This window comes from Scylla paramamosain, chromosome 30, assembly GCF_035594125.1.
Source record: "Scylla paramamosain isolate STU-SP2022 chromosome 30, ASM3559412v1, whole genome shotgun sequence".
In the NCBI taxonomy this organism is placed as follows: domain Eukaryota; kingdom Metazoa; phylum Arthropoda; class Malacostraca; order Decapoda; family Portunidae; genus Scylla; species Scylla paramamosain.
In genome coordinates this window covers 18,336,615-18,349,568 of record NC_087180.1, presented here as the reverse complement: position 1 = coordinate 18,349,568, position 12,954 = coordinate 18,336,615, and the positions used below count along the sequence as shown (strand labels likewise).

The window sequence follows — 12,954 nt, the reverse complement described above, 5'->3', positions numbered from 1 at the left end:
TTTAAATCTGGTTTTCGCGGCAATCGTGTCGTCTTGTTAGCGCAGACCCGGCAAGAGTAGGGCGGGTAAGGGGGCGGAGTCAAAACAGTACAGATTTGGTCAGTTCATCCCCGTACCTATTACCCTGAAGCTACACTGGACCCCGCTGATGACTGGACGCTGACAGGGTGAAGGAAGAGCAGCACTACGCATTGAAGCTATCAACGACTGCCATTGTGTGTGTGTGTGTGTGTGTGTGTGTGTGTGTCCTTCATGCTTACTTAAACCATAAGGGACTATATTTTTTTTAAGTTTTAGTCTGTCGTAGTATTTTTAAAGGTCAAAGAGATGATTATGATTGTACGCACCCTCAATGGCGTTTCCCTTCCTGATAGTGTAGAAGCCTTATTGAATTATCACTGGAATCAAGAATGCACTCATGAAAGCCTCGCTAACCTCCATTACATAGTCTGTTACGAGTCAGTACCGGTCCCCACTGGTGTTTCCTTTACTGATAGTGTAGAACTCTTATTAACCTATCACTAGAATCATAGAACCATCCTTGGAAACCCCACCAACCTCCACTAGAGTCTGTTAAAAGTAGAGGAGATTAAACGGACCAAGATGCGACCGCTCCCCGCCTGGCGCCGATGTTCTAAGGCACGCAAAAATGAAGACTCCGTTTTCCTTGACACACACACACACACACACACACACACACACACACACTGGTACATCAAAGGGAGAAACATTACGCAACCATTTCCTGCAGAAGCCAGAAGTCTAGGGTGCTCTGTTGAAAGATTCCTATTCAGTGAGGCGTGAATGGCTGGCTGGCGGCCTTGCGTGGGCTGCCGGGGACGGGGAGACGGGAGGGAGGAAGAGACAGTGGGATGGAGGAGAGGTTAACAGGGAAAACAGGTCTCAGGGATGGGAGGGAAGGCATAAGGCGGGGAATGTTGGAGAGAGCAGTGAAGCTGCAGCGCTTGTATCTAGTGACGTAAGTTTGAGTGTGTCAATAAAGATCCTGTGAATTTCTGCTGTGTTCGGCATGCCTAACGCTGGTCTGAGGAATGGGAGGGAGGACAGAAGACAGGGAATGTTGGAAAGAGCGGTGAGGCTGCAGTGTACGGACCCAGTGACGTAACTTTTGGAAGCGCAGTAGGTATATAGGTACTGTGAGTTTCTGAAGTGCTTGACGCGTGCAACGTTGATTTGAGGAATGTGAGGGAAGCACAAGATGAGGAATGCTGAAGAGGGCGGTGAGGCTGCAGTGCAAGGAAAAAGTGATGTAGCTTTTAGTAAAGGCGTATTGATATGATATTCTACTTAGTATTTGATGCGTGTAACGTTGGTTTAACACTAAGGTTCTCATGAAATGTTTGGGCGTCTTATCTTGTCTAATTTTAACAAGCTGGAGTGATAGTTAGTGGGGCTTTCAAAGATGTATACGGTTTTAGTGATAGTTTAACAAGGATGCTTTCATCGGTAGGAAAAACACCCAAGAGAACTCGAGCAATAACCTCTGTGGCCTTTAAAAACAGTCCTTAGGAGGAGCCTGAAGCATTTAAAAGTACTGACCTAAATAGAGAGCAGCTGTTGATAGTAATTTCAAGTATCAAGGACTAAATAAAAAAAAATAAATATATATATCCTGTCATTTCCTCCCACATTGCTTTACATCTATCTTGGTTATATCTTTGTATCAATAAACACGCGACTCATTGATACGCATGACTGAGTATAAAGTTTTGTTAAGTAGGCGAGACGGTTACATTACCAAGCTGACTTCCCTTTTCACTGGACGCTAAACATAAGAACATAAGAACATAAGAAATAAGGGAAGCTGCAAGAAGCGACCAGGCTTACACGTGGCAGTCCCTGTATGAAATATATCTACCTGTTTCCACCTATCATCTCCATCCATAAACCAGTCTAATGTTCTCTTAACTAAGGAGATAAGCCTAAACCGCAAAAAAATCTCATGAAATTAAGAGAAATGGACGCTGCAGAGAGACAGAGAAGGAGCTAGAGAGAGGGAGAAAGAGAGAGAGAGACCCAAATCCCTACTCTCATTAACCCATTAATCCTCGCATCACTGCTCTCCGCCTCAACGTATCTATTTAAATCCACTTTGATCCCCCCAAACCACTTCCCCTGTCATTAGAAGCAGCGGATCAGACGGCCAGTGCAGTGAGCTCCGTACATCCACTTCAAGATACGATCATCAACGTGCTACGCAGGAAAGAAAACGGGAGAAACTGTAGACGCAAATTACTGAAGCGTTGGAAGAGAAGACGATCAGACTGACAGACACCACGCCTCCTCTCTTCAGCCTTAGATCACCTTAAGGATTCACGTCACCACTACTTAGCGTCACCGCACTTCTGTATCCTCTCTACCTTTCCCCCTTCACCTACTTATGTCACGGTGCATTGGCCACGTAATCTAAAGCCAGCAGGGCGCCCGCTTGAAAATACGAGGAGACAAGACTGAGGATTATAGAAGATACTCAACTTCAAAAGTAAACCCCGAAACAACTTCACAGCTTCCCTCTTGCTCTGCGTCTTGGTAGGTATATTTCATAGAGGGACTGCCACGTGTAAGCCTGGTCGCTTCTTGCAGCTTCCCTTATTTCTTATGTTCTTATGTTCTTATGATTATTGTTTGGTTACGTGCGGAGTTGTGGTGCGTGCAATTCTACGCACTTAACCCAGAACACGATCGCAAAGTCAACAGAAATGTTTACACCATCGCAAACAAAGCCTCTCACTGGTAGCGCTTAGGAGGAATTCACACGACACGGAAAGAGTGACGCCAAACACAGTCTTGGATACGCTGCTCCTTGTGTTGTGTCGCGATTCACTCCCCACACAGCTTGGATGCCACAAGGAATGCTGGTGGTGCTCTTTATAATTAATGGACTTGTGAGGTATGCATATGGCTGTACTTGATAGACCTTTTTTTTTTTTTTTACTCTTTTTTTTACCTTTACTTTAGTTTTTTTTATTTTATTTTCTCTTCTCTTTTGCCCAGAAGTTTAAGAAGGGCTGTGTGTCCTATGCTATTAATTCTATGAAATGTAATTATGTATCCAAGACAAACATAATAAAGTGATTCAAGTGTTTCAAGTGTTTCAAACGACAGCATGGGAAAGGAAAAGAACGAAAGGGAATGAGAGCAACAGAAGGGAGATAATGAAGGAAAAAGGGAAACAATGCGCCGGAAACAAAAAATAAAAAAGGGAAAGGAAGGGCATAACAGTAGGAAAACTAATACACACACACACACACACACACACACACACACACACACACACACAACAACAACAACAACAACAACAAACCCTTCACTATACGCATGAAAAAAATATGAAAGGGAACAAGCAAATGAGCGCAAAGGACCATTTCCAGCGTCAGCTATTGGAAAGACCCTCGCTCTCTGTCAGCTCTACATCTCTACAAGCCTCTATCTACTTTACGGGTGAGGATGATCGGTGTAAATAGACAGGCAACTTACATACAGGAACTGCCACGTGTAGGCTTAATAGCTCCTTAGAATTACCCATATTTGCTTATATTCCTACACTCTTTACCTCTCACACTTGTCCTGCCCACCACACACAAGTCTAGGTACATAACCCGCCGTCTCTTTATTGCTAAATACCTGCACGTACTCTGCCTCCGACGAGTAGCGGCGGATTGCTGAAGGACTCACGTTAATGAGAGCGATCCCCGGGGAGTTTAGCGGACAGGCGGCGCTGCAGTGTTGCGGATATTGTGAGTGTAGAGAGCTGTGTTGAGTGCAAGGATGTGCTCTCTCAGCTTTGATAGGAGTAAATGACACTCTTACAAAACAAATGTTCTCGTCTCTCTTCCAGTATTCACAATTTGGCTTTCTTCAATGTACCACGTCTTACACATCCTCCGAGACTTAAGACTAACAAGAAGGCGAGTCTGCCAAGAGTCCTGAAGCGGTCTGCACGTCTCACTCGCCTCAAGGTGCAACAGGTGCACCGGACACGACCCGTTCAGCACCTTCCATTCACAGCGGAGGCCCACGCATGTCCCTCACCGACGAGGCTTTGATCTCAAGGTCCGCAGGTGGAAGAAGAGGTAGGCGGCGACTCGGTAGGCCAGTGTGAGGCAGGCGAGGGAGGTCAGGTCAGGAACAAGGTGCTCCGGCGATAAGCCGAGTTGTTCCAGGATGGCGGCGCCGTCGGGGTAACACCTGGTGGCTGTCGGGGGGCAGGTGATGTTGGTGACGCTCGCCCACTGGTTGACGAGCAGCACCTCGTTGCCGTAAGCGAACCACGACAAGTAGCTGACGACCTTCATGAAGCGCGGAATGGACCTGGCGGAGAGGAAAGGGGCGGTGCACTGGACCTGACAGGGGCTCATTAGGGCCAAGGTGACGCCTGACACTTGCATCAGCCGTGGCCAACACTACCACACTCCCCGCGCCCTTCCCTGGCTGTCATTCCCGCTGCCTCTCCAGGAAGCTGACAGACAACAAGTAGTAATCCCTCATAACGAAAGCAAAGGCTAGCCAAGGAAGGAAATGAGGCTGAAAAGAGAGAGGACACCAAAATGAGCACCGTAATGGCACCTGGACTCACCTGAAGTTGAGGAAGAAGCCACTGACCAGCATGAACAGGAGGAGGAAGGGCGACAGCAGCAGCAGCGCCACATCGACGGACGGCGCCACGCAGGACAGGAAGTAACCTTAGGACGCGAGAATTTCACATTAGCGAGGGAAGAATAAATCAAAACACATCTAGAACTAAACTACTCCTTCTTCCATCACTTTTCCACTTGGTATTTCAAACATATAAACAGTGATCGTAATTCTTGTCCTTACTAACCACGTGCATGGGAGGAACATAACTACACCCTCACAATTCCTTAACCTCGACAAATTTATGGGTGAGGATGATCGGTGGAAATAGACAGGCAACTTACATACAGGAACTGCCACGTGTAGGCTTAATAGCTCCTTAGAATTACCCATATTTGCTTATATTCCTACACTCTTTACCTCTCACACTTGTCCTGCCCACCACACACAAGTCTAGGTACATAACTCGCCGTCTCTCACCGAAGGACATCGCGCACCAGGTGAGCAGAACGGCGGTAACGAGACAGGTGAGAAAGCGATCCACGTCAGGTGTGAAGCCGACGAGGAAGTAGAATATGGAGGTGTACAAGATGGCGTACAGGGTGAAGATTGGAGCCTGTACGATGTTTTTGGACAGGAAGTACACGTCTGGGCGATACATGCCGTTGTGGTGCTCGCGAAGAAACAGTTTCTTCTGAGAGCAAAACGTCTGGAGGAAAAATAGCAATAGTAAATAATAAATAAATGGTGTTACGTCACAATTTTATGTTTTTTTATTATTATTTATTTCAGGTATTGTAAATGGTTGATGGTCTATCAGTAAGTGGTCTGTCACATTTTCTCTCTCCCTCCCCTCCTCTCTCTCTCTCTCTCTCTCTCTCTCTCTCTCTCTCTCTCTCTCTCTCTCTCTCTCTCTCTCTCTCTCTCTCTCTCTCTCTCTCTCTCACACGTACAACCTTGAGAAACAGCAAATTCGCTTCTTCCCCAAGGACATGAAATGAACCTCGACTTTGAAAATACGAGTAAGGATACCACATAGTTTAGGCTGGTGGTGTAATTTAGAGGCCAGGGAGAGGATGAGAGGCTGACGTAAAGGAGAATATATGGTAGGGGAAGCTTAAGCAACAGGAGAAAGTGACAAGGAGGGAGAAAGGATGCGAGGAGAGGCCTGGTGGAGGTCAGTGCCGTAAATAAATCTTGAAAGAGGTAAAGGAATACATGGTCTGGGTTAGCTGGCTTAGCGAACCACTGTATAAGCATCAATACAGATTCAAATTAAGGGAAAAACTTACACTGACGACCAACAAAGCAAGAAGGAACAAAGAAAATGTTAGACTGGGCTGGCTGGCTTAGGGAAACACATCATAAACACCAATACAGCTTTTAATCAAGGGGACACTTACATTGATAACTATAGTGGTATTCTGGAAGCTCATATTGCAGACCAGGACGAAGAAAGCCCCGTTGATGCTCACCACGTCCACATAAGGTCCTTTCCTCATGTACATGAGCCCCAGCAAGACCGCCAGTGCCTGTGGTAGTGGATGAAGGAGGCGAAGAGAGTTAGGTTACTGACGGAGGTGGGTAGAGGCGTAGCAACAAGATGCAGACACTAGATAAGGGGATTAATAAGGGTTGTTTATGTAAAAAGAGGCCGGCTAAGGCTGGTATAAGAGGCCCACAGAAAGTACCAGGCCCCAAAGAGTACACAGTCAAAAGGATTATCTAAAATATGGTATACTAAATCTCTCTCTCTCTCTCTCTCTCTCTCTCTCTCTCTCTCTCTCTCTCTCTCTCTCTCTCTCTCTCTCTCTCTCTCTCTCTCTCTCTCTCTCTCTCTCTCTCTCTCTCTCTCTCTCTCTCTCTCTCTCTCTCTCTCTCTCTCTCTCTCTCTCTCTCTCTCTCTCTCTCTCTCTCTCTCTCTCTCTCTCCACCACCACCACCAATGCCTCCGGACACCAATCCATGACCACCAGACTCATCACTGCCACCACACACGAACACAACCATCACTCTTTTCGCGGCATCTATCACCATTCCTTCACATCCCTAAACACCACGCGGCCCTTCACAGCGCGTCACTCCCCGCTATGCAAAGGATCTCCGGGGACATTGTACTAATAGTCCCAGATTCATAAGGAACTCTAATGACCTTGGAAGGAATCTCACAGGAGTCTCCTTCAAAGATTCACTATAACCTGAAGGACTGAAGGATTAGTTAAGGCTCACGTTACTCCCGCTATGTAAAGGACCTCTGGGGACATTATACTAATAGTCTTGAGTTCCAAAGACACCATTACTACCCTAGAAAAGACGCTCAGAAGCCCCTCCCTTCAGCACTCACCAGAACCTGAAGACAGCGAATCCGGATAAGTCTTGGCTCACGAATCGTCTCCAGCCAGGACCGCCACATCACCCACTGAAATTGCGTCCCCCAAGTGCTCCTGTAGGGTGACTTACCCTCCTGTCGGCAGCTGAAGACATCGTCCTGCGCGGATGGAGAACCAGAAACACGCATTTTAATGAAACTCGCTACCCTCGTTGGCATTCAGGTGGGCCTCAGATTAGGTAAATAAAATTTGCAAGGAGACTTGATAAGGCTCGTTAGACAGATTGACCAACAAATTCAAGGGTACAAATGAGGAAGGGGGAGATGAAGGATGAGGAGGGGAAGACATTCTAAGGTATAAATGAAGGAGGAGGAGGAGGAGGAGGAAGAAGAAGAGGAGGAGGAGGAGGAAGAAGAGGAGAAGGAAGAGGAGGAAGAGGAGGAGGAGGAGGAGGAGGAGGAGGAGGAGGAGGAGGAGGAGGAGGAGGAGGAGGAAACAGTCTGGGATACAAAAAGTGTGATGATAGGAAGAAAAATATAAGGAATTAGTGGTGGTAGTAGTAGTAGTAGTAGTAGTAGTAGCAACAGCAGTAGCAGCAGCAGCAGCAGAGGAGTACAGTACCTGGTAGTTGAGTACTCTCTGGTTGGCGGCGACGTCCTCCACCACCGCCTTGCCTAGGTTGCTCAGCTCGAAGGCGTCACACACGGAATGGATACGCTTCTTACACGCTTTGGTGCTCCCGGGTTCTACCGAGAGCTGGTTGATGAAGTGGTCCGCAGGGTTGTACTGGTCAGGGCAGGCCATTCCCATCCTGCCCAGAGACGAAGACAGACCGGGTGTAGGCAAGACAGGGCAGAGGAGGAGAGATTTTGTGCGGTGAGGAATGAATTAGTTGAACTGAAGAGAGAAAGAGAGGAAGGTTAAACTGCAACAAAGGTGAAGAGGGAGAGGGAAGAATTACAGAGAAAGGAAAGAATTGCAGAGAGGAGAAAAGAACTACAGAGAGAAGAAACAATTAAAAAAGGAAATAATTATAGTTTGCAAGATACATGAAGCTGAAGCAGGCCACTTCACCCCCCTACCATTTTTACCAATGTATGTATGTATGTATGTATTTGTGTATAAGTACGTATGTGTATGTACGATAGCTTTATTAAATCTATGTGTACATTGTTAAGATGATCTGTCTATGAGTGAGTGCTTTTATCTTCGTGGATTGAGTGCCAGAATTAAAATAATAATAATAATAATGATAACTGAGAAGGATTGTCTATCAAACATAAACAAGTCATATAAAGATCTTTCTCAAGCACACTTATCTTAACAAAACAAGGGTACACTAAATCTTCGCCATAAGGCAAGACGCGACCTTCAGCCGTCACAAGACCATTAGAGCCGCACAGCACACGCATCTCACGACCTCTGCTGCGGGAGACATGGCCACACCGAACACGAGACTGAAACACGCCGAAACACACTTCAAAAATGACCGTAACTTAAACCCGTATTCTGAAACATTTAGCCCTCTCACCACGACTATTTCAAAGGCCACAGAGATGGTTAGCCGGGTTCTCAAGAATGTTAATCCTTTTAATGATATAAAAATCTAGTTACGCTGCCAAGAGTTACCGTAAAAACGCCCTTAAAATCCCATGTCGCTTCAACAACACAGAACCTTTTGAAAGTACGAGCGGAGGTAAGGCGCAGAAACTGAAGCGGGCATCAAAAGCGGCAGCAACCTACTCACACGAACTCACAAAACTCAGCCACTCACTTGCCGAAGAAGAAACAAACAAGAAACTGAAACAAAGACCCTGAAGTAAACAGCTCCTTCACTCACTTACCGAAGAATTAAAAAAAAAAAAAAAAAGCACTGAAACACGAGAAACCTTATATAATTCAGCCACTCTCTTGGCAAAGAAGAAACAAACAAGGAACTGAACCACGAGGCACTCCACTCCCACAACTCCCTCACTCTCTTACCAAAGAAGAAACAAACAAGGAACTGGACCACGAGGCACTCCACTCCCACAACTCCCTCACTCACTTGCCGAAGAAGCGCAGCGCCTCGTCGCAGCTGCCGAGGAAGGCCACTCTGCCCTCAGCAAGGAACAGGACCCGGTCGAACATGGCGAACACCTCCGAGCTGGGCTGGTGGATGGTGGACAGCACTGTCTTGCCCCGCTCCGCCATGCCCTTCATCATGCTCACCACGTTCTGAGCCATGAAGGAGTCCAGGCCGGAGGTGGGCTCGTCACAGAACAGAAGAGACGGATTGGTCAGCACCTGGAGAGAGAGAGAGAGAGAGAGAGAGAGAGAGAGAGAGAGAGAGAGAGAGAGAGAGAGAGAGAGAGAACGGAAGGGAAAGTGGGGGTAACTTTAGCTTAAGGATCACACCACTGTACTGCTGACACACGTCTAAAGAAACTAACCAATGAATCAACAACACCACACGCGTCACAAAACCAACACAAAGCGACGAGCAGGAGGGGCGTAAGGGGAGACCATTCCTCACCTCGCACGCAAAACTAAGCCTCTTGATCTCGCCGCCAGACAGCCGCCTATCCTGGCCCGGCGTCCCAATGCGCGTGTGTTCGCTACCGTTGAGGCCAAGCTGTGAAGAGAGGCGCCGCTGAGGACAAGTGAAAACGACAGGTGGCAGGTGACGGGTGTAAGTATAGAAATTGAGATAATGTATTTTAACACCTTAGAAACAAAACTACTGGAAGGAGGAGGAAAAGGAGGAAGATTACATGAAAAAATAAGAAATGAAGAGAAGCTGCAAGAAGCCACCAAGCCTACACGTGACAGTCCATACATAAAGCATATCTAATTTCCATCTATCATCTCCACCCATAAATTTGTCTAATCTGTTAAAGCTCCCCATGGATTCTGCACTAATAACCTGATTTCTGAGTCTATTTTAGTCTACCCTCAGGATGGTAGGAAGGAGAACTGAGCGGCGGCAATCAAGCGATGGAGGAAGCATTACGCCAGCTGTGGATGAGGAAAATGGAGACACTGCTGCCATCTAGGTGGAGCGCGAGGCAGTTGACTCTTAAATTCAAAATCTTAGCTTATAACGTTTTTTTTTTTTTTGTTCTTAACTGTTAATTGTATGAGGTATGTATGTATGTATGTATATAGAACTTTTTATTTTATTTATTTTTTTCATTTATTTATTTATTCATCTTTTTTTTTTTTTTGAGAGCTCACAAAGCAAATTTCTTGTACTAAGTATTTATTATCATTATTAAACTTTCCAGCAATTTTCTGCATAGGTGTCAGATTTCCCTCAGTCTCTATTTCCTTCGGGTGTGAACGAGCAGACCACTTACGTCCATGATGACTTGGTTAACCCGCGCCTGTCGTTCCTCGTGGATCCTGTGGCGGTCCATGCGCAGCGCAGCCTTGAAAGAGTCACATTGTGACTACCCTGCGCACTTTGCGGATTAACTTTTACATCTTAGGTAAATATTGAGATCTTAGTATTTCTTACGTAAGATGGAGTCTGGCCTAAAGCGACAAGAAGCATAAAAAAGACTCACTAACATAAAAACAAGAAAATAAGGGAGGCTGCAGGTGCCTACACGTGGCAGTCCCTGTATAACACTTGCCTGCCTGTTTCCACCTAAAGCTCCCTAATGACTCGCCATCCACTAACAACCGAATTACTGAGACCATTCCATTCATCTACTTTATCTGCAGACGCCAGTCATCACAAAGTATAGTTCGAAGAGTGATATCCAAAATCTGACGAGCATCTTGAGTTCTCCCTCTTGGAAAGGTTACTGAATTACTGAACTGAGTTTGTATCTAAATTTAAACCATCATGAATGCATGACTCACTGTATCTTAAAGAATGATAACGTTAAAAGCTTGAAGAAACCGGTATATCCAGCTTTTTTTCTTCTTTTTATTATTATTTTCTATTATTATTATTTATTTATTTTATTTTATTTCATTTATTTATTTATTTTTTTTTTTTTTTTTTTTTTTTTAATGCTCAGTGGCGTCCCCTCAGCGCCAGACGCGAGGTGCAGCTGCTATTAATTCTGTGCGTGTGGTCTCGTACAAAACTAACAATATCCCACAACTTTCAACGACGTATATCACTCAGTTAATAAAACACCCTGACACGATCCATTTAGTCTGGCAACACTGCATAAAGGCCACTCACACCTAGACTGCCTCTTCGCCTCACTTTCTTTCTCCTGTCTAGTCAGCTTTGAATAATGACGCCAGTGGCCACTGGCGACAGAGAATGATATCATCTCTCCTGGTGATGATTAGTCGTCTCAGTGACTTATCCAGCCACCCACCTGGAAGATGAGCTGCTCCCTGACGGTGAGGTAACCGATGAAGAGGTCGTCCTGCTGCACGTAGGCGGAGCGGCTAGTCAGCGTGTCAGGGTCTACGCGGCGGCCGTTCACGAAGAGGTCGCCGGTGATGCGTAACTTTTCGCTGTTACGGTGCGTGAGAACGTTAAGAAGAGTGGTCTTGCCCGCCCCTGACGCCCCCATGATGGCCAGCAGCTCCCCAGGACGGCACACGCCCGTCACTGAAAGGCCGTGAGGACAGGGCGATCACTGACACTGTAGTGGGCGATAAGACTCCCTGCCAGACTAAATTGCTTCTATTCCCATGCCGTTCATTGGTGCTCAACTCGGTGTGACACGGCCACTCTACCAATCTTAATCTTGATGTCTATATTAAACATTTTATGGGTTCTTTCAACGATTTAGATTGTAGATATGATGAATATGTCTTAGAGAGAGAGAGAGAAAGAGTGTGTGTGTGTGTGTGTGTGTGTGTGTGTGTGTGTGTGTGTGTGTGTGTGTGTGTGTGTGTGTGTGTGTGTGTGTGTGTGTGTGTGTGTGTGTGTGTGCGTGTGTGTGTGTGTGTGTGTGTGTGTGTGTGTGTGTGTGTGTGTGTGTAGACAAATTTTCTATTACAGCAGACATCAGCAGTGGTTCGCCTACCGTTCTTTAGGATGTGTACTTCAGCTGGGGGCGGCGCGACCTCTACACCTCTCCTGCTGAAGCAGCGCCACCCCGTCACGCCCAGCGGCTTGGTGAAGACGTCCACGCCCTGCCAGCTGAAGGTGATGGGGTGCGCCTCCTCCTCCGTCGGGAGAGAAGTCAAGGTGACGCTGCTTGGAGGGGGAAACGACTCCATTTTCTGTGTGTGTGTGAGAGAGAGAGAGAGAGTGTGTGACGTCATCAGAGTGCGTGGTAGGGGAGCTTGGTCTAGCTTTGTACCCAGGGGCCTTTTAAGGGACTATAAATATTGGTGAGCACTGGTTTGGACAAGTAAATGCGAGTCAACGAAATAATTCCCTTGCATTTGTTTCTTTGACTCCCGCCAGTCCTCAGCCTCCCTGGACGGCCCCTGCGCAGCTGTGGTGGGGAACCAAACCTTTTACTTGCTGTGGTTTCCTTTAAAACTTAACAAAATACTACGGTGCAATTTTGAAAGACGCTGCTGACGCCACTGGCAGCCTGACAAAAGTGACCGAACAGTGAAGGGATTTTAGTTCTTGTGTCTTTTCCTTCATTAAGAATTGTCAGCTACTGCTACACAAGCTCTTCTCTTTACTTAAGATCGATAACATCTTAGCCACTACCCATGGGCTAAACTAACATGTGTCTCTGTGCCGTAAAAGATAAAAATTAACCTTCTTTTTCTCTATGCAAGCAGTTTCCGCAGTGCTGGAGAGGTGGATGAAGGACAACCACAGCAGTAAAAGAGTCAGGAGAGGAACAGCAAAACACGCCCATAATAAAATTGTCTACTTCATTTTGATCTCTCCTTTTCTCTCGCTTTTTTTTTTCCGGGTGGAAGTTAAACATCCTTTTTTCTTCTTTTTCTGAACAATTTCAAACCCTTGGCCGGCCTCTTTCCAGCATTAGAAAAGAGATTCTTCAGCACTATTAGAAATTACGTTATATCATTAAAAAAAAAAAAACATCCAGAGAAAAATAGCTTATAGATAATAAAAGTCAGGTGTATAGAACATTAATGTTAC

The 12,954-nt window shown here is 46.1% G+C and overlaps 1 protein-coding gene across 3 annotated transcripts in view; it reads right to left on the bottom strand.

Moving 5' to 3' along the window:
* Positions 1–3,832: 3,832 nt before the first annotated feature.
* Positions 3,833–12,954, bottom strand: part of LOC135115974 (protein white-like) — a 9,554-nt gene continuing 432 nt past the window's right edge. Inside the window, exons 2-12 of one of the 3 annotated variants that reach the window (XM_064033151.1) lie at positions 11,909–12,107; positions 11,249–11,487; positions 10,265–10,336; positions 9,442–9,540; positions 8,974–9,212; positions 7,548–7,737; positions 6,941–7,084; positions 6,000–6,128; positions 5,077–5,305; positions 4,598–4,703; positions 3,833–4,332 (exon numbers count right to left, since the gene is read on the bottom strand). In XM_064033151.1, the coding sequence (XP_063889221.1) occupies positions 4,050–4,332; positions 4,598–4,703; positions 5,077–5,305; positions 6,000–6,128; positions 6,941–7,084; positions 7,548–7,737; positions 8,974–9,212; positions 9,442–9,540; positions 10,265–10,336; positions 11,249–11,487; positions 11,909–12,107 (1,929 nt within the window). In that variant the 3' untranslated portion in view covers positions 3,833–4,049. Of the gene's footprint in view, positions 4,333–4,597; positions 4,704–5,076; positions 5,306–5,999; positions 6,129–6,940; positions 7,085–7,547; positions 7,738–8,973; positions 9,213–9,441; positions 9,559–10,264; positions 10,337–11,248; positions 11,488–11,908; positions 12,108–12,954 lie in introns of all 3 variants that reach the window. The other 2 variants (XM_064033149.1, XM_064033152.1) reach the window with 2 other exon arrangements.